The sequence below is a fragment of the Pelophylax lessonae genome (genome assembly GCF_965119305.1).
Source record: "Pelophylax lessonae genome assembly, chromosome: 2".
Taxonomy (NCBI): domain Eukaryota; kingdom Metazoa; phylum Chordata; class Amphibia; order Anura; family Ranidae; genus Pelophylax; species Pelophylax lessonae.
The window spans coordinates 302,519,905-302,539,911 of NC_138769.1; the positions used below are offsets into that span (position 1 = coordinate 302,519,905).

The window sequence follows — 20,007 nt, forward strand, 5'->3', positions numbered from 1 at the left end:
ACCAAAAGACATGTATATTAAAAAAGAATAGCGCGCAAATGCAAAAGAAATTACTACCAAATCTGAAGAGAGTCCATAAATAAAAATGGGGGTTTGGTCCCACCATATGGCCATATCGTGCTCAAGCCCACTACTGCGTCAAAGTACCCCATTATCAGTGGGTCCTACACTATCCATGAAAAAGAGATGAATCCAGCCCTTCTAACCCTTGGAGACAACACTCCTTGCTGGGAAAAATGTGCAAATGCACTACAGGGGACTCCTCCTATATCCATTTGATGGTGGACACTGATTGAGTACAGGTGTATGTGGGGGGTGGGGAGGGCTGCTCAACCTCGATAGTCTGGTCAGACCGAATACGTAATAAACAGGCAAAAAATTTTGGGGGAGCATACCCATGTATTTCCAAAGCTGCTGCAGCTATGAACCAAAAGACATGTATATTAAAAAAGAATAGCGCGCAAATGCAAAAGAAATTACTACCAAATCTGAAGAGAGTCCATAAATAAAAATGGGGGTTTGGTCCCACCATATGGCCATATCGTGCTCAAGCCCACTACTGCGTCAAAGTACCCCATTATCAGTGGGTCCTACACTATCCATGAAAAAGAGATGAATCCAGCCCTTCTAACCCTTGGAGACAACACTCCTTGCTGGGAAAAATGTGCAAATGCACAGTATCAAAACATTAAAGTAGGGTGGCCAGACGTCCCTGGTTTCCGGGGACAGTCCCGGGACTGAGGACACTGTCCCTGGACCAAGTCTGTCCCCGGTTTTGTCCCCGGATTGCAGGCATTTGCCCTGGGTCCAACTCCAGGCTGTGGTCACTGCTTTTCTCCCCCTGCAGTGCTGATCCAGCCCCGATCCCCCAAGCAGTACACAGGTGATTGCACACACACAGCTGTGCTGGCCGTCTGCTGAATGGAAGGAAAGAGCAGGGAGGGGGCGGGGCCCAGACTCACACTCTGGGAGGAGCTTCAGGGGTCACACCACAACCGACCATTGGCTGCAGCCTGCAGAGAGACTACATATGGCCGGCGGAGAGCCAGAACAACATTGTTGAGGTACAGAGAGAGCCCCAAGAGGTCCAGAGAGAGAAAGAGATAGATCTACTATCCATAGAGAGGCAAATACAGTATATACAGAGGAAAATACAGTATATAGAGAAAGAGAAATACAGTATATAGAGAGAAGGAAATACAGTATATAGAGAAAGAGAAATACAGTATATAGAGAGAAGGAAATACAGTATATAGAGAGAGGGAGATACAGTATATAGAGAGAATGAAATACAGTATATAGAGATAGGGAGATACAGTATATTTATATATATAGAGAGAGAGATACAGTATATAGAAAGAAGGAGATACAGTATATAGGGAGAAATACAGTATATAGAGAGAGGGAGATACAGTATATATAGAGGAATACAGTATTTAGAGGGAGATACAGTATATATATATATATAGAGAGAGAGATACAGTATATATATATAGAGAGAGGGAGATACAGTATATATATATAGAGAGGGAGATACAGTATATATATATAGAGAGAGAGATACAGTATATATATATAGAGAGGGAGATACAGTATATATATATATAGAGAGAGATACAGTATATAGAGAGAAGGAGATACAGTATATAGAGAGAAATACAGTATATAGAGAGAGGGAGATACAGTATATAGAGAAAGGGAGATACAGTATATAGAGAAAAGGAAATACAGTATATAGAGAGAGGTAGATACAGTATATATAGAGGGATACAGTATATAGAGGGAGATACAGTATATATAGAGAGGGAGATACAGTATATATATATATATAGAGAGAGAGAGAGAGAGAGAGAGAGAGATACAGTATATAGAGAGAAGGAGATACAGTATATAGAGAGAAATACAGTATATAGAGAGAGGGAGATACAGTATATAGAGAAAGGGAGATACAGTATATAGAGAAAAGGAAATACAGTGTATAGAGAGAAGGAGATACAATATATATAGAGAAGGAAATACAGTATATAGAGGGAGATACCGTATATATAGAAAGTGAGATACAGTATATAGAGAGAAATACAGTATATAGAGAGAGGGAGATACAGTATATAGAGAAAGGGAGATACAGTATATAGAGAAAAGGAAATACAATGTATAGAGAGAAGGAGATACAGTATATATAGAGAAGGAAATACAGTATATAGAGGGAGATACAGTATATATAGAAAGGGAGATACAGTATATATATATATATATAGAGAGAGAGAGATACAGTATATAGAGGGAGATACAGTATATAGAGAGAGAGGGAGATACAGTATATAGAGAAAGGGAGATACAGTATATAGAGAAAAGGAAATACAGTGTATAGAGAGAAGGAGATACAGTATATATAGAGAAGGAAATACAGTATATAGAGGGAGATACAGTATATATAGAAAGGGAGATACAGTATATATATATATATATATATATAGAGAGAGAGAGAGAGAGAGAGAGAGAGAGAGAGAGAGAGAGAGAGAGATACAGTATATAGAGGGAGATACAGTATATAGAGAGAGAGGGAGATACAGTATATAGAGAAAGGCAGATACAGTATATAGAGAAAAGGAGATACAGTATATAGAGAGAAGGAAATACAGTGTATAGAGAGAGGGAGATACAGTATATGGACAGAAGGAAATGCAGTATATAGAGAGAAGGAAACACAGTATATAAAGAGAGGGAGATACAGTATATAGAGAGAAGGAAATACAGTATAGAGAGAGAGAGATACAGTATATAGAGAGAGGGAGATACAGTATAGAGAGAGAGGTACAGTATATAGAGAGAGGGAGATACAGTATATAGAGGGAAATACAGTATATAAAGATATGCATTGAAACGTTTTTTCTTTATCTTATCGTCTAAAGATTTGTTAGTCATATCCCAAACAAATTCTAAGAAGTATAATTTTTTTCATCTGTGAGAGATAACGTATATATATATATATATATATATATCATACAATCCTTCCATAAACACATACCACATAGAATGTTTATATAATTTGAGGAAAATATGCTTATAAAAAGTTAACCATAAAAAAAAAATATGCCCCCGGATTTTAAATTTAAAAATCTGGTCACCTTACATTAAAGGGCATATTTATAAAGTAGTGAATGTGACATTCAATTTACATTCATTGCAGACGAATCATTTATTCTATATATAAAACTACAATCTGCAGGAAGATGTACCTTCAGTGAATGTTTGATAAATGTCACAATCACTGTTTTATAAAATATCTTTTTGCTAACACGCCTTTTATAAATCATTTTGCTTTTGTTTTGAAGGAGAATTGTAAAGTGGCATTTTTTACATTTCTACATTCCTAAATTCTTTTTTCATAGCAAGCAATTATTGAAAAGCTAGGAAAAGACAATTTCACAGCTCGAATAATTAAATTATCTAAACTTTATAATTAACATAAATGTAAAAAAAACTGCAAATGTTTAGTAAAAAAAGGGCAATTGAAATACAATTTCAACCCTTTCTAAATAGAATTTGAAGTATGCAAAGCAATATTGAACCATCAGGGTGTATAAAGTGTTCCAGTAAAAAAATGTATGTTTGTATAACTGGATGGGACATAAGGAAACTGAGCAACAGAAAAGTACCAGCAGGGCAGAAAGTATTCCATCAGCACTACAGCTTGACATCACAAGAGCAATAAAAATGATTGTTTCTAAGGGCTGAAGAAATCTGTATTTGATGTCAGTGTTACGCCTCCAATCCTGACATATAAAAGATAGCACTGACATTATACGCTGACATATGGTCTGAAGATTCCCAATCTATACTTGAAAAGCAAACAAAACAACGATAGGTGGGTAAATTATTACACTATTTGGTCTTTTATAATGGTCAAATTCCTCATAACTTACTTTATCTTTACACCACAGAGTTTAATCTACAGCTTCAAGGGCTAAAAGAGCATCAAGGTAATGGACTTTTGTTTCTGTTCCTTATTTTATGTTTCACTTATTCTGATACTATAAAAAAAAACTGCACAGGCAAAGCCATAATAATATGGCCTAGGAGTCGGATAGCCTTTTAAGATGCAGCATTCTTACGGTGTCTGTATGCCCAAATCTTTTATGTATTTGAATTTGTAGAAAGCAGGGCAGGGTTAGGACCCCTGCCAGTCTTTTATCACTGTCTAATTTGGTTTTACACCTAATGCTCCTAATTCTTTTTTAACCTCCCTGGCGGTATGATTCTTTTGGATTTTAGGTGCTGAAAGCGGTACCATTATTTTAGGTGCTGAAAGCATGTAATTCTTGTGAATGAGCAGCCCAAACCAACTGTATACATTTATTATACATATTATATATATATATATATATATATATATATATATATATATGTATGTATACATATATTATGTATACATATATTATATATATATATATATATATATATATATATATATATATAATGTATACAGTTGGTTTGGGCTGCTCATTCACAAGAATTACGTGTGTATATATATATATATATATATATATATATATATATATATATACGTGTGTATGTATATATATATATATATATATATATATATATATATATATATATATATATATATATATATATATATATATATATACATATATATGTATATATATATATAATATGTGTGTGTGTGTATATATATATATATGTATATGTGTATATATATATACGTATATATATATATATACTGTATATATATGTATATATATATATATACTGTATATATATGTATATATATATATATATACATATATTTACATAAAAAGTACAGTAAAACTGCAGGAAAGGGCACTGGGGGGTAATGTAATGTGATTTTATTTTATTTTGAACGATATCAGTGTGTTTGGTGCATTTTACATTCGAATTTGCCGCCGGTTCCACCCCCCGGCGGACGTCACGTCGCCGGAGACGGAAGCCGGGGCTCGCAGACGATCGGGAGGAAGCTCCGCCGCCGCACACCGCTCGCAGACATCGCTGGATCCCGGAGAAAAGGTAAGTAAAACCTCCTCCAGCATCCAGCGATCTTCCTAGCGCTACCCCGAGTGTGACTCGGGGTTACCGCTTTTGGCACTAAAATCTTACCCCGAGTCACACTCGGGAATACCGCTAGGAAGGTTAATGACCGCAGTTCTCATACTCATTTGAGAGCTCAACAGCAGATATCTTGTTAAAATGGACCTTCCCATACAGCCCATTAGACAACTCGCTCCCTGTCCATCCTGGCAACTTTCAGTCCAAGGTACAAACCAGAGAACCATGGTGTAGCGATTTGGCCCCCCTCCCACTCCCCCTCATCCCAGTCTCCTCCTGACCCCCATTCAAGGCTGAAGCTCCGCTCCAGGTACTCTCTACTTACAGGGCGAATCCGGGTTCCCAACCTGGCCAGCAGGGGGTGGTTCGGAGGAGCTGGGAAAGCTCGGTCATAGCTAGCTAGGGTAGGAGAGTCTCCAGTGGGGCATGGAACCAGCCTCTGCTCAGACACAGTTTACCCCATCCGTTCTGGGGGAGGAGGCCTGCGCACCGTCCTTGTCTTCATCCCGCACTCAGTAGATCAGTGGTGGGGACTTTTTACTTTTCTTCTCCAGGAATCCTTTAGGCATGTCTGTGGCAGAAGTGGTGCAGCCTTTTTACGAGGCATCAGAGCAGCCCAGGGGGCAATTGCCCCCCTGCCCCCTGGCCCAGTCCTCCCTGCATCCATCGCCCCTCCGTTCTCCCCACTATCACCAGGCTTACAGCAGCCATGCTTCCATAAATCAATCAGCACCAGTAAGGAGTTTATTGGTTGTCCTTGTATTTTGTATCTATTCATAAGTTCTGGAACTGCATGAAAGAGCTGGCATTGGGGCAGATTTACTAAAATTGATGCACTCAGATTCTGGTGCAGCTGTGCATGGTAGCCAATCAGCTTCTAACTTCAGCTTGTTCAAATAAGCTTTGGTAATAAAACCTGGAAGCCGACTGGTTTCAATGCAGCGTTGCACCAGATTTTGCACTCTCCAGTTTTAGTAAATAATCCCCCATGCTGCGTGTTAGTATCAGAACCTCCTGTTTGGCTGCAGTTCCAGAATTTATGAATGGTTACAAGTAACAAAGACAAAATACACTCACTAAACTGCTGACTGGTGCTGACTAATTAATGTTGGCTGTCATTTTTCCTGCCCTGCACTATTGTGCAGAGCAGTGATGGCAGGGGCGTTGTAGGGAAGTGCTCAGATCCTTATACTAGGCTAGGCTATCCATACACAATTAGAATTCTCTTGTTCAGCCCCGCAGTGCAAGGGGATATGTGGATGAAGCAATCTTCACAGCCGGCTATTGTATTCAGACTGTAACACCAGTGGCTGTCTGAATACCCTAACAACTACATAGGTTGGAGTCACTGTTCAACCTGGCTACTTAAATTTTAACCACTTAAGGACCGGAAGGTTTTACCCCCTAAATGACTAGGTAATTTTTTGTGATACGGCACTGCGTTACTTTAACCTCCCTGGCGGTATGATTCTTTTGGATTTTAGGTGCTGAAAGCGGTACCATTATTTTGCATGTAATTCTTGTGAATGAGCAGCCCAAACCAACTGTATACATTATATATATATATATATATATATACGTATATATATATATATATATATATATACGTATATATATATATATATATATATATATATATATATATATATATATATACAGTACGTATATATACATATATATATATATATATATATATACCTATATACATAGATATATATATACACATTTTAATTTGCCGCCGGTTCCACCCCCCTGCGAACGTCACGTCGCAGGAGACGGAAGCCGGGGCACGGAGAGGAAATTTAACCCCGAGCCACGCTCGGGAATACCGCTAAGAAGGTTAACTGACAATTGCGCTGTCGTGTGATGCTATACCCAAATAAAATTGATGTCCTTTTTTTCCCACAAATTGAGCTTTGTTTTGTTGGTATTTGATCACCTTTGCATTTTTTATTTTTTGCGCTATAAACAAAAAAAGACGATTCTGGAAAAAAAAACAATACTTTTTACTTTCTGCTATAAAACATATCCAATAAAATGTTTTTTTAAAAAATCGAATTTTTTCATCAGTTTAGGCTAATATGTATTCTGCCACATATTTTTGGCAAAAAAATCCCAATAAACGTATATTGATTGGTTTGCGCAAAAGTTATCGCTTCTACAAACTAGGGGATAGATTAATGTCAGATATATTTTTTCATTTTTGGTTTTTTTTACTAGTAATGGCGGCAATCAGCGATTTTTAGTGGGACTTTGACACTGTGGCAGACAGATCAGACACCTAACTGACACTGTTGACACTTTTGAGTGGACCAGTGACATCATTACAGTGATCAGTCCTTAAAATACGCACTGTTACTGTACTAATGACACTGTTAGGGAAATGGTTAACACCAGGGACGATCTAAGGGTTGAGTGTGCTCCTAGGGTGTGCTTTCTAATTGTGGGGGGATGTACTCAATAGATGAACACAGAGACCTGTGTTCCTAAATAGTAGGAACACAGGATCCCTGCGTTCATCTGCGACAGAACGGCGGTCTGCCTTGATTACATAGGCAGACTGGCATTCTGCCTCCATGGGAAGCGATCACGGGTGTCCGGCGCCTTTCCCTTTGGCCAATCAGCGTGCGTGTGTGCCTCTGGTGGTGCTCATGCGCCCCCACTATCTATTACAGGTACAGGTATTACATCTATTACAGGTACGTAATTTTGTGTAATAGAGCCAACCTGCTGCCGTGAAACTATGGCCGCTGGTCGGCAAGTGGTTAAAGTCAAATGATGTCAAATTTTGGCCAACAGGGACAAACACAATGCACAATTTAGATGATTTAGCAGGAAGTAGGTAAAAACCATACTGTGTGAGGCCAGAAATACACTATGTTGCTAGCAATCTCAAAGCATGTCAGGAAAACTGACATCTGTATCAATGACCTAAAACTACGTTTATGTTTATCATACACATGGGACATTTTCTATCAATTCAAACTGCTTTTAATTTTATTTAGTATGAACAAACTAAGGCAACCTACTACCGTTCCTGTCTCATGAGTATAAGATTGGGTTTATATATGTATGCGAATTGGATGCGTTTTAAACCGCATCCAATTTGTGTAACATGTGAATCTGACCGGCTTTCAATAAAACCGTTTACATATGTCTGGAGTGGCCATGGTGCGGATTCAAAAAGGGTCCTATGCAATTTGGGTCGGGTTCAGGTGCAAATTCAGGCAAAAAATTGCACCTGAACTGAGGAACAGAAATGGACTGGACCCTGGACTGCAAACCGCAGCCGGAGATATGCGAACCCAGCCTAAATACATAACTGTAGATGGTAAATTGCTTTAGTTTGTTCAATCATGTTTGCAGTTGAAAGCTGGTTGATAGTGCATTTTCTCTCTATGTAAGAGTTTTCTCACAGTGTTACGCTTTATACAACTATACAATTTTCTTTAGATTTTTCCCTAAGATTTACCAAAACCATATAATATGAGGTGAAACCTAAACACTTTCAATTTGTATGCAAGCAGGCAGGCCCTTGCACTACATAATTGAAGGTAAATCTAAAGGAAATCTAACAACAAAAGTTGTATAGTGTATATCCAGCCTAAGACTATCTTTAGAATTACCAGCACCTATTTACATTTCTCATGGCTGTTCAGCAAATTTTGTCACCTTTTATGCATTGCTTAATGCCAAATATCCCACTTATAATATATTACACCTAAGCCAATTATTATTTCTATACTTATAGTCATAAATGCTGATGATAAAGTATTTTAGATATATGACCATTTAGCAGCTGAGCAAGGATGAAAGAGCACAAAACGTCTCCATATTATACACTCATTAGAACTAAGAGGTCGAAGCAGCTGGAAACAAGTAGCTCTATACTGTGCATCTTGCTATATATATGCCATGAACCAAGAACTGCTTTGAGCACACAGCTGGCCACATGCAGACAGAATGAACAATATTATGAAATTCTCTTATGAATTTTGGTATAACATTTGACAATTTAAAAAAGAAAATCCAGTTTTAAATTTAAATAACATATACATCCATTGCTCATGTATACAGGCTGCGGATCGGTAAAATATAATGTTGTTACTATTGAGACTGGGTTCACACTTGTGCGGTCATTGCATGTGATTTGCACCGCATCGTTGTGCAGATCACCTGCAATTTCTGTGCGATGCCATTTTCAGAAATCGCATCGCATTCGCACCAACATGGTGCAGGACCCTTTTTTTGGTCTGCACTGGAATTGGATCGCATGGGTGTTCATACCTATGCAATCTGATTCCTGCACCATTTGACATTTCGCACTGCGATCTGCAAACCGATCTGGGGTTGTAATTAACTTTCTATTGACGCCCCCAGCAGTTCACATAGGGCAGTGTGAACTGCCTGCGAGAGACATGCAATGCGGAAATCTGCACAGGAATTGCACTGGTTCCCACATCGCATATGCCTGAAAGTGGACCAAGCTAAAAAAAATCGTATTTTACTTGAACCGATCAAGGGCACATGTCAGCATTATAAAATGGCACCTCTCTATTATAAGCTTTTAATAAAAGGACCTCATTCTTACCATAGAATAAAAAACATTTTGATCCTGAGTCATATTATTATTTTTTTCAGATTTAAAAAAAAACATTTATATTTTAAGAGTTAGATTAAAAGAGAAGTATGGTCAAAGCTTTTTTGGCCATGCATCTCCTGTGTTTCACAGGAATACACTTTGCTCTCCTATGACCCAGAGTCCGCATATAGCTATCAGCTGACATGGCAGAGCCTCTCCAGGCTCTGAAAGGATCCTGACAATATTGTCGGGATCTACCCAGCTGCCTGATTGACAGCTGGCTCTGCTTCTTAGCATGTGGCTGAGCATGAGCTACCTGCGCCCACCCCTTTCCCTGCCTGGCGCTCCAGTGAGCACTGGAGGAACAGAGTGGACTGACAGTCACTGCTCTCTACTTGATGCAGACTGAGAACTAAAGGAGCAGCAGTCAGTTCTCAGGCCTAGAGCCGATGTTACATAGAGGTGAGTACTAAGTGTTTGTTTGTCCTTTAAGGGTTAATTTAAGGCTGAAGATACATTGGGGGCTACCTTTTAGAGAACAGCTTCAATTTTAAGTTATCCTTTCTTGTTTTGCTCCTCCGCTCTTAGTTTAAGCCACATAGCTAAATACTTACTGTAAGCCCCACCCCAGACCATATGCTTCCCTTCCACATGTGCAAGAAATCCTGGCCATACCCTGCGCCTACTGCAATGCACAGCATTGTCAATATGAAACTAAAATGATAGGAGGGGGAAAAAAGAGCAGTCAGCAGGCTGGGGGGGGGGGGGGATCCCTAACAAGCTGTTCTACTTTAAACGAAACTGTGGGTTGGCAGCACTTTGGACCATAATGTGGAAGTAAGCAGAGCTTATATTAAGGATATCTTACATCTCAGTTTGATCTGCCCCAATGCTGAAAGCTAAGAGTTCCATATTGCCTATCCATCAGTCGCCCCTGTCACCTTTTTTATTGCTTCTTCTAGCCCACTATCTGCCCTCCTTGGCCATTAGGAGGGCAATGATGAAGTAACTCCAGCACATACATACTGGAGTTCCTTCATCCTGGTACTCGGCTGTATTCTCAGCATCTTACAATCATTCTCAGGCAGTATACATAAAAGAAAATGACAAGAAAAAAAGAAGAAATTGGAAAGAGGTTTTTTTCAGAAGAGACATGCAAAAGTCTTCGCTGCCTATCAATTTTTAGGGGCTGGTGTAAGCCACCTACCCGACTATGCTATAACACCAGTGCTTAAAGTGGTTCTAAAGCCTAAAGGCTTTTTACCTTAATGCATTCTATGCATTAGGGTAAAAAAAAAAAACCTTCTATGTAACAGAACCCCGTCTGGCCCCCTACACTTACCCGAGTCCATCCACGGACCAGCGCTGTGCATGAGAGCTGAGGCTCTCCTGGCTCTGTCCCCTCTGTCCCATTGGTTCCCACTGCTGTAAATAAAATGCTGTGACGAGGAGTGGGTCTGTGTCAATAGACGCAAACAGGGTGGCTCAGGAGCGAGCCCACACTAGGGGGTCACTTTCCAAAGAGGAGGAGCCAGGAGTGCTGGCTGGGGACCCAAGAACAAGAGGATAAGGACTGCACTGTGCCAGGACTGGTTAAACAAAATTAAATCTTTTGTCATGTAAAACACTTCACATACATATATATATTTCCACAGTTTATTTAGCGGATTCCCTGGAGTTTTGGAAGGGAGTCAGCTTTAACTTTTCCAATTAAATGAAAATGTTATTATAAAACCTTTGTGTAGAAATCCATCTCTCCACCTCCACAAAAAAATGTGTTTATAGGAAACCATCATTATTGCATATGTCTTAGTTATCTGATCTCCTTCTGTTTCAGCAATGGTCTTTCGTGCAGTATTGTCGATTTTGCTCATCACATATGGTTTGTGCATGCTGGCTGAGAGGACACAGGGGAGTTTCCTTCATTTCTTCTCACACAGCGATGCTTGTAATATGCAGGTATTATGGCCATATTTGTCACTAAATTATAGATAACATATTTCACTTTCATTATGAAAAAGGTGGATCTTGCATGTGCTAGCTCCATAGATTTACATTCACAAGTCACTAAGCCCTTTTTCCCATAGCTTATTCCAACTGTGCTGATATGAAAAGTAATTTAAGAGGGAAATGACAGAGGAAGCATTGGAGAAAACAGGCAACATATTAATAATTAAACATAGTTTGCAAGTTGATTTATACAAAGGGAGTTTCTGGTAAAATTCACGGATATCTGTGAAAGCGTTTCAGAAACTTGTCATTTGAATTATATTAACAAAAATGTGGGGTGAGCTATAATTTTCAACACAGTTGGAACAAGTTGACTAGTAATGCCATGAAATAATTCCGCAAACACATGCAAGATTCTTTTAAATAAAAACGACTGAAAAATGCTTGATTTGTTGCGCGACTACTAGCTTAAAAAAAGTTTGTGAAGATTAAATAAAATTTAAATTAGTATATATTGATTTTAATCTTGTATTAGTCAAGCTATAATTTTTTTGGCTCTTAAAATTTAAATAAGGAGTACATAATGCTGTAACCTAAATGTTTCCTTTAGTTTTGGATGGAATGGAAAAAACTTGCCTGCCTGTTTTTTTTCTCTGTGTTCTCTTGGATAGACTCTCTATCTTTTCCGGTCCTAGTGACAACGTTGTTACTATGACTGCATGTGATGGGAATTTATCAATGAGTACAAAGAAAGCAATACAAGGCTAATAGGGGTTCTAGTCTCCCCCTTTGTACTACTTAAAAACTTGATTTTTGACTTACCTGTAAAATCCAGTACATCATGGGACACAGAGCAGCTTCATTAAACCTTATTAACAGAGTTATGCACCAGCTACAGATTATTGGACACAAGCAAAAGAAAAATAGGGATTGATGCTGCGCTTAGGTAAATATATAAACAATATATATAAAATAGGTGAAAAGCAGCTAACACAGATCCAAATTGTAAGACCAGATCAAAAGCATAGTAAAATAAAAGTGTAGCGCTAATCTGAAGTGTGTAAGTCCATTAGTAAGGAAAGTCCACAGTGTGTTAACGAACACCTCCACAACAGCGTGTGAAAAAGTAGTAGAAATCCAGATTCCAAGACCACCACCAAGTTGAAAGAGTGGAAATTCCCCTTGTCTGTCGATTCGCGTCTTTGTCCCGCCAACAAAATGGCCGCCGCGTCTCCTCGTGCGGCCATTTTGATGGCGGGACAAGGAGGCGAATCGCCAGACAAGGGGAATTTCCACTCTGCTCCAGCACTACCACCATCTTGTAAGCTGCTTTTATTTACTTGCGGAATAAACATCTGTTGTACGTGTTACGCTATGAGCATATGTTTGCTTTATTCCATCGGGACACATTTGGAGGCCATCGTTCCTGAGGGTCTGGAGATGTGCTGATTGTGTTTCTGACACTCCGGTGACATACTAATTGTGCATCTATGTGAAGGCTGAACATGACCTTTGTAATGAGGGTCCATGTTATCCGGTAAGAGGCAGTGTGTCTTTCAACTTGGTGGTGGTCTTGGAATCTGGATTTCTACTACTTTTTCACATGCTGTTGTGGAGGTGTTCGTTAACACACTGTGGACTTTCCTTACTAATGGACTTACACACTTCAGATTAGCGCTACACTTTTATTTTAAAAAGGACAAGAAGTCCACTCTTAGATATAACCCCTCCTCTGTGGGTAAGGCTTCAGTTTTTGTAGCCATAAACCACAATACAGAGGAAAGGGGTCCCTGTGTCCCATGATGTACTTCAAGAAATGTATTTTATAGGTGAGCCAAAAATCCAGTTTTCTTTATTGTATATCATGGGACATAGAGCAGCTTCATTAATCCTTACTCACAGGGATGTCCCATAGTACCCTCGAAAGGGACAAAGATAAAGTCAGATTAACAATTGCGACAGTCAAATACTGGTAATCCCAAATAGCATTAACCACATCCAAGTGTGAAGAGCCTTGTCTCCTGGGGCCAGAGGCCTAGAGCAAAAAAGAAGGTAATATAATGTTCTGGGTGAGATGGAAGGCTGAAACGCCCTTAGACAAAAAAAGATGGCTGAGGTTGAATCACTCTAACATAGAGGAGTATTAATAACAGTTCTTTGCAGGAAGAACAACCAGTTCTGAGACCCCGTGAGTTGAAATAATGGCAAACAAAAACACAACCTTCCATGCCAAAAGGACAAAGTAATGAGCTTGAATGGGCTCAAATTGAGAGTTTTTTTCTTTAACAGAAAGAACCAAATTGAGATCCCACAGGAAAAAGGGCAGTCTGGCCAGAGTAGCAATACATGTGACAACCTGTACAAAGACATGCACCAGGAATGATAAACTATCCACCTCTGAAAAAAATGCCCAAGTCCAAGATCTGCCCCTTGATCATACTTAGGGCCAGATGCAGATCAACTCCTGTATGGAGATATAGCCCACAACATACATGTGAGGATGACACAGCAAAAAATATCAGCTTTTTAGGTTTTATGGTAAACCTTTCTCATAAAAGTCTAACTGGCTCTCAAAAGAGTATGAATAACAGACACTGGAAAAAACACGGAAGACCTGCCATTAGGGGAGAGGTTATATCTAGTAGAGGATTTACTGTCTTTTTTGCCAGCGTCCAATCACTCATAGGTGGCTCATAACCCTGTTAGTAAGGATTAATGAAGCTGCACTGTGCCATGTGATATATACGATAAAGACATATGTTTATACTGGTGTTTTTTCTCTGTTGGAGATATCAATCATTCCTCACTTCTAGGTCCATGGTAAAAAAAAAGGTACAGTATCTCTGTACAGTACATCTCCGTCATACTTGTACATTTGCAGGTATAAAAAAAATATCTGTTGATGCACGCTTTCAGTTTCCTGTAGGCAGTTGACAATCTCATGAACTGGCTGCACTTGAATTCCATGCAGCGCTGTCAACCCTGCCTGAGCTCTCAAATGGTGGCCTATGATCCCTGTTCCTTATTATGGAGATAAGAAGGGCCTATACCACTGCTTGGAATTTCACTGCAGCTGAGGCAGTTTTGCCAGCTTATGAACATTATGAAAATAACTTTCTGACTTGGAAAATGGCAATCAAAAATAGTCCTTAGCACATTCACATAATGCCTTTAAACGATAACAGCAGAAGTATTTTCTTGTAAAGGAAGCATCCACTCTACTTTAAATGAAAGTACTGATTTTGCCATCACATAAGGTGAGATATGTTAGCATGATCCGTGATTGGTCCATGGACCATTAATCTGTATGGTAAATGGACCATCTTTACTAAAGCATGCTTGATTGAGAAAATCTCTGATGAATATGAACACAGTATAAATACTCTATTCAACCCTTTTTTGGTGTATGAAACAGAGATAAAATGGCATAAAAATATGCAAAGTTTGAAATAACCAATAAAATGGAGAAATCCATAATAACCACTTAGACACCACAACAAATTTTCTCTAACACGACTACAGAAAAATGTATTGCTATGTTTATATTGATATGTGGATATTATAGGAGCCTGTAAGTGTGTTTGCAATTTTACAGACTAAAGGCCCGTACACACGTAGCGATTGTCGGCCGTAAATATTCGGCCACCAAACGATCGGCCGATTGTCGGCTTGTTAGTATGATGCTTCCGACAACCGACTACGACTTTTCGGCCGAACAGAATCGGGTGTGCAGCCTTTAAAATTTTTGTTGGCCGTCACCAGAACGGCCGATTGTTCGCCAGTCAGTACAGAATTCGGCCGACTAACAGCAGATGAGCAAGACTGGGCATGCTCAGAGAAGAAAAAACACACGGAAAGTTAACCATCACATGGCATCACTTCTGCAGTCGGCTGTTGTTGGCCGACAAAATTCGTGTGCAGTCTTTAGCACTTTTCAACCGACAGGACAGCACGGACAAAAGACGGCCGATCGTTCGGCCGACATTCGGTACGTGTGTACAGGGCTTTAATCTATTGTGTACACACAATGGAGTTGATTTACTAAAACTGGAGAGCTTAAAATCTGGCGCAGTTCTGCACAAAAACCAATCAGCTTCCAGGCTTTTCTGTCAAAGCCTAATTGAACAAGCTGAAGTTAGGAGCTTATTGGCTACCATGCACAGCTGCACCAGATTTTGCACTCCCACCAGTTTTAGTAAATGAACCCTAATGGAGTGGATTTACTAAGACTGAAGAGTGCAAAATCTGGTGCAGCTCTGCACAAAAACCAATCAGCTTCCATGTGTTTTTGTCAAAGTCTAATTGAGCAAACCAAATTTAGAAGTTGATTGGCTACCATGCACAGCTGCACAGATTTTGCACTTTTGCACTGTTTTAGTGAATCAACCCCAATGTGTTTTTGCATATTGAGGGTGAGCTGTACACACATGCATTAATTTATACTCACATTAATTTAGACCAAGAATTTGATTACAGAGGGAACAATAAAAAATAGAGAGTATTACCATGAAAGAGGATTCAAAGAGCACTGTGGGTTTTGAAAAAATGGAGCAAAAGTTGTTCACTTTAGCCTTTTTTCTCTTAGCCAAACAGAGTAGGCTGGAAGATGGGATAAGGAGCCACTATAAAACTTTAGCTTAAACTATTGGGCTCTGTGAACAAAATTTGTTTTTATATAGAACGGACAAGCTCAGACCTGAAATAGCGAGTTTGCCCAGTATTAGGCTCAGGAACTGGGAGGGGGCAAGTTGACTTTTACAAGATAAATAATTTACAATTTGCTGGTTGTTTTGACATAATTTAATTGGAGGTAACTTCTGCTAATGCATTGTTTCTTCTATTGATTGCTGCTGCAGCAGGGAGGTCCATGCAAAAAGTTCTTGCAGCAAAGATCAGAAGGAGGAGATCTACGAGGTTTTGGAGACCTGGACGAAGAAGATGTCATAAAGGTAAGATATCTCTTTGTTTTCTTCTGGCAGATTTACCTATTATATAATGCTTAGGCAAAAAGCTGTTCACATTATTATTATTACAGGTATATAGCGCCATCAATTTACACAGCGCTTTACATATTTTTTATACATTCACATCAGTCATTAGATGTTACGTGTAAATGAATTTCCAGGTTCTATTTGCAGTTAACCTTTAACAGAAAGATACTCAGTTTTTCATACTAAGAGCCATTGACCACTATGCAATTTGTGGGCCTTCCAACTGTTGAGACACAATTGTTCTAAGAGTCCTAAAATCTAGTTATAAAGAAAAACCACAAAGAGCAATCATATACTGTATCTAATAGGAATAATATCCTTTGACGTGTGTGGTGGTTTGACCTTGCTAGCAATTATTGTTGCATTAATTGGCTATGCCCTTGAGGTACTATTTGGGTCAGTCTAATGTCTGTCTGGCACTCAAAGTAAGGACAGACCTTTTAGACTATGTCATGTGTGCTCAGTGCAACTGAGCAGTGTAACTCTGACTTGCACTAGTTAGGTTACTATTTTGGAAATTCTCAATAAAGCCATGGCCTTGCCCTTTCCAACTTAATCAGACTCTGTGTTATCTTTGGAGGTAAGGGTTCCTTTTAAGATATGGTTATGACTTTAAGACTATGCTTCCCAGCAATCATGCAAGGGGGATGCAGAAAAATAATTTTCTGTTCAATTTATTGTAAAGTCTTTTTAATTCATACAAATGGAGGGAGCAATTTTACAGAAGTGTATTAAAAAACAGTATGTAAGAAATTCAATTTATATTATCTGTCTTCAGAAAGTGAAGAGTACTTGTACTTTGCCTGTAAAAAAACTTGTACAACTCATTGTGCCCCATTAAAATAATGGTTATGCAAAGTTCAGAGGTTTGAAAAGCATCTGACAGTGATTACATAAAAACAAAGATTCAAACCTTTGATTTGAAAAAAATGAAAATAAAAAATGAAACCAAGCACTACTGGGTTTTCTAAATATTCTGAAAGGGCTGAAAAGTGAAAACCGTAAGTGGTCAGTGAAGAGACTAGGATTTAGGTCCAAAGTATTCCTATGAGTGGCAAAGGCAGGTTGTAAACTCAAATTTCTAATAATGTTTAGGCGTTATTTTCTATATTGTTAGACCCAGACAAGTTCTCTATGATAATACATCTTGGATAAGCTGGAGTTGGTATAATCAGAAGATCTGTGAACTGCTGAAGGAATAGCAGACCCTTTCCTGGAGAATGGTTGCTCAGTAGGATTTTCATTGCGGGATCCACCCGCTTCTGTGCTATTGCCCAGGCTTTGATGCTGTGAGATGTCATTAAACAATTTCATGGTCCAGCGCACAGGGCAAATTCTCAGACAGCATCTGGTAGGTCAGACTTACCAAGAAGTGACAGGGTGCAAAGGCCAGAATAGCTGTCCATTCATGTGTTACCTTTTGTTTCACAGTACTTTGATTTGAGGGCTGGAAAAAACTCTGTGACCAAAAAGCGTAACTCTGCAGCGTAATAGTACTTTTGGCCAGTTTTCTTAAAACATGTAAAATGTTTCGTAATACATATAAAACATTGATTTTTATTTAGTAGTTTTTTTTCTATTAGTAATGATGGCCATTATAAGTATCAGCATCTGTACAGGATGTCAATATATTACATATTATGGAGTTTATATTTCAAAATGTTTAAACAATGTTTTTTCTCCCACTTGTTATCAGTTAAAGGCCCCTGCTGAGCTTGAACTTAGGCTGGACCCACAACAGATCGATAACTTCAGAAATTTTGTCGAAGACATTTATGATGGAGAAGCTCAAAAATTCAAAAGTACTATTTGATCTCCTGCATCTTGTTTAAACCACATGATAAAAATGAAAGCCATTCTCATTTTAGATAAGCAAACTGAATAAATATATGGAACATATGCATTTATGTGTTTCTTTGAATAGAAAACCAGATACATACACATTCCCTTACAACTCTACATTACTTGATATGTGCTATAATTTCAAAATGTGCATAACTATATAACAAAGACCAATTTTGTTTCCATAGAAATGGCAGTACTCTCAGATAAGTGATATGGTGACATTTTGCAGTCAGAGAGGTAAATGATAAATGATTTGAAAAGGAAAGAGAAAGATATTTTTACAGACAAAGGAAAGATGTTGGTTTTAAAGTTAACCTTACATTATCAGATAGTAAATATTTTATTATGTTTAATTGTTGTTGTCTTAAATTAAATCAATTTGGCATGTATCCTTCCATATAAATATTCATCCCTTCTTTTCAGTTTATGGATTTTGGATATTAACCAGCCATAAACCATTCAATCTTCAGAGTGGAAGATAAACTTTAGCGACATCTGAACTTGCTCAACTTTCTTGAAAGCGACCACTAGTATCTACTGGAAATGCTGACTTTTAGGGCTTATAACAACAGTCCCCACTCTATAAGCTCCCATTCACACAAATGTTTTTAGCATGTTTCCCTTCACTTGATTACATCTCAGCATGCAGAATTCCAAAAAAATCAAATTGCCCCTGTTCAAAAGCATAGCCCTATGCTGTACAGCAGCCTTTCTTAACCAGGGTTCTGGGAAACCTTTGGTTCCTCCATAGTTGCTAAAAATTCCTTGAACAATTAATGATTTGTGCCTCTAAGATAAGTAGCTGTTGACAACCATGATCTTTTTAGCCATCAATTAGGAACAAACCTAATGCACCAGGAGCTGTACATATAGTAATTGTTAGCAGGGGTTCCCAAAGACTGGAAAGCTATTTTAAGAGTCCCTCCATGTTAAAAATATCAAGAAAGGCTGCTCTATGCCTTAAGTGAAAAAAGTATGCAAGCTTTTTTTGTAAAATTTTCAGGCATTTTTAGTCCCATAGACTAAAATGGAAGCACCTGTAAATGCACGATATGTACATTTTTTCACCTAAAGGACTCTCTCCTCCGAAACTGGTCTCCTCCCCTTATTCAGCCCAGGAAACAAACATCTGAAGCTTAATACTAGTGCAAAAATGCTTGTAAAACCTCATGTAAAATGGCTGAAAAAATGCTTCAAAATCACCCTTTGCTCAGGAGTGAATGCAGTCTAAATTGTGCATGCCGGTGTGCATTGTGTAAGGGTGGTGCGATGCATTGTTGACTTTATTTTAACTTTATTGAAGTAATGTTAAATAAGACTTCAGTCAACTCTATGCGCTGTGACATGTGAGGAGATGCAATGCACTTTGCAAAAATGCAGACATGTTGCCTTTTTGCGCAGCACACCATAATTTAATGTGCAGTGCATACAGGGCACATAGAAAACAATTGTTTTCTATTTGTTTTGTGCTTCTCTATCCAGATCAGAGCAGGTTATTGACATAAATGAGCCTTAAAGCAGATTTTATTGATGTTCTAGCTGCCAGTGAGG

The 20,007-nt window shown here is 38.6% G+C and overlaps 1 protein-coding gene across 2 annotated transcripts; it reads left to right on the forward strand.

The window, feature by feature from the left end:
* Positions 1-3,809: 3,809 nt before the first annotated feature.
* Positions 3,810-18,615, forward strand: MLN (motilin). 2 transcript variants are annotated; one of them, XM_082247367.1, is made up of 5 exons: positions 3,810-3,868; positions 3,945-3,983; positions 11,508-11,629; positions 16,477-16,569; positions 18,308-18,578. In XM_082247367.1, exons 3-5 carry the CDS (start codon positions 11,510-11,512, stop codon positions 18,422-18,424), a joined length of 330 nt encoding a protein of 109 aa, XP_082103493.1. In that variant the 5' UTR covers positions 3,810-3,868; positions 3,945-3,983; positions 11,508-11,509; the 3' UTR covers positions 18,425-18,578. The 2 variants fall into 2 exon arrangements, with proteins under 2 accessions (XP_082103493.1, XP_082103494.1); XM_082247368.1 differs by lacking the exon at positions 3,945-3,983 and having other exon boundaries at positions 3,824-3,868; positions 18,308-18,615.
* The last annotated feature ends 1,392 nt before the right edge of the window (positions 18,616-20,007 follow it).

Coding starts and splice junctions, on each gene's coding strand:
- MLN (XM_082247367.1), top strand. CDS start 11,510: ATGGTCTTTCGTGCAGTATTGTCGATTTTGCTCATCACATATGGTTTG. Junction 11,630..16,476: donor GCGATGCTTGTAATATGCAG/GTATTATGGCCA, acceptor TTGCTGCTGCAG/CAGGGAGGTCCATGCAAAAA. Junction 16,570..18,307: donor ACGAAGAAGATGTCATAAAG/GTAAGATATCTC, acceptor ACTTGTTATCAG/TTAAAGGCCCCTGCTGAGCT.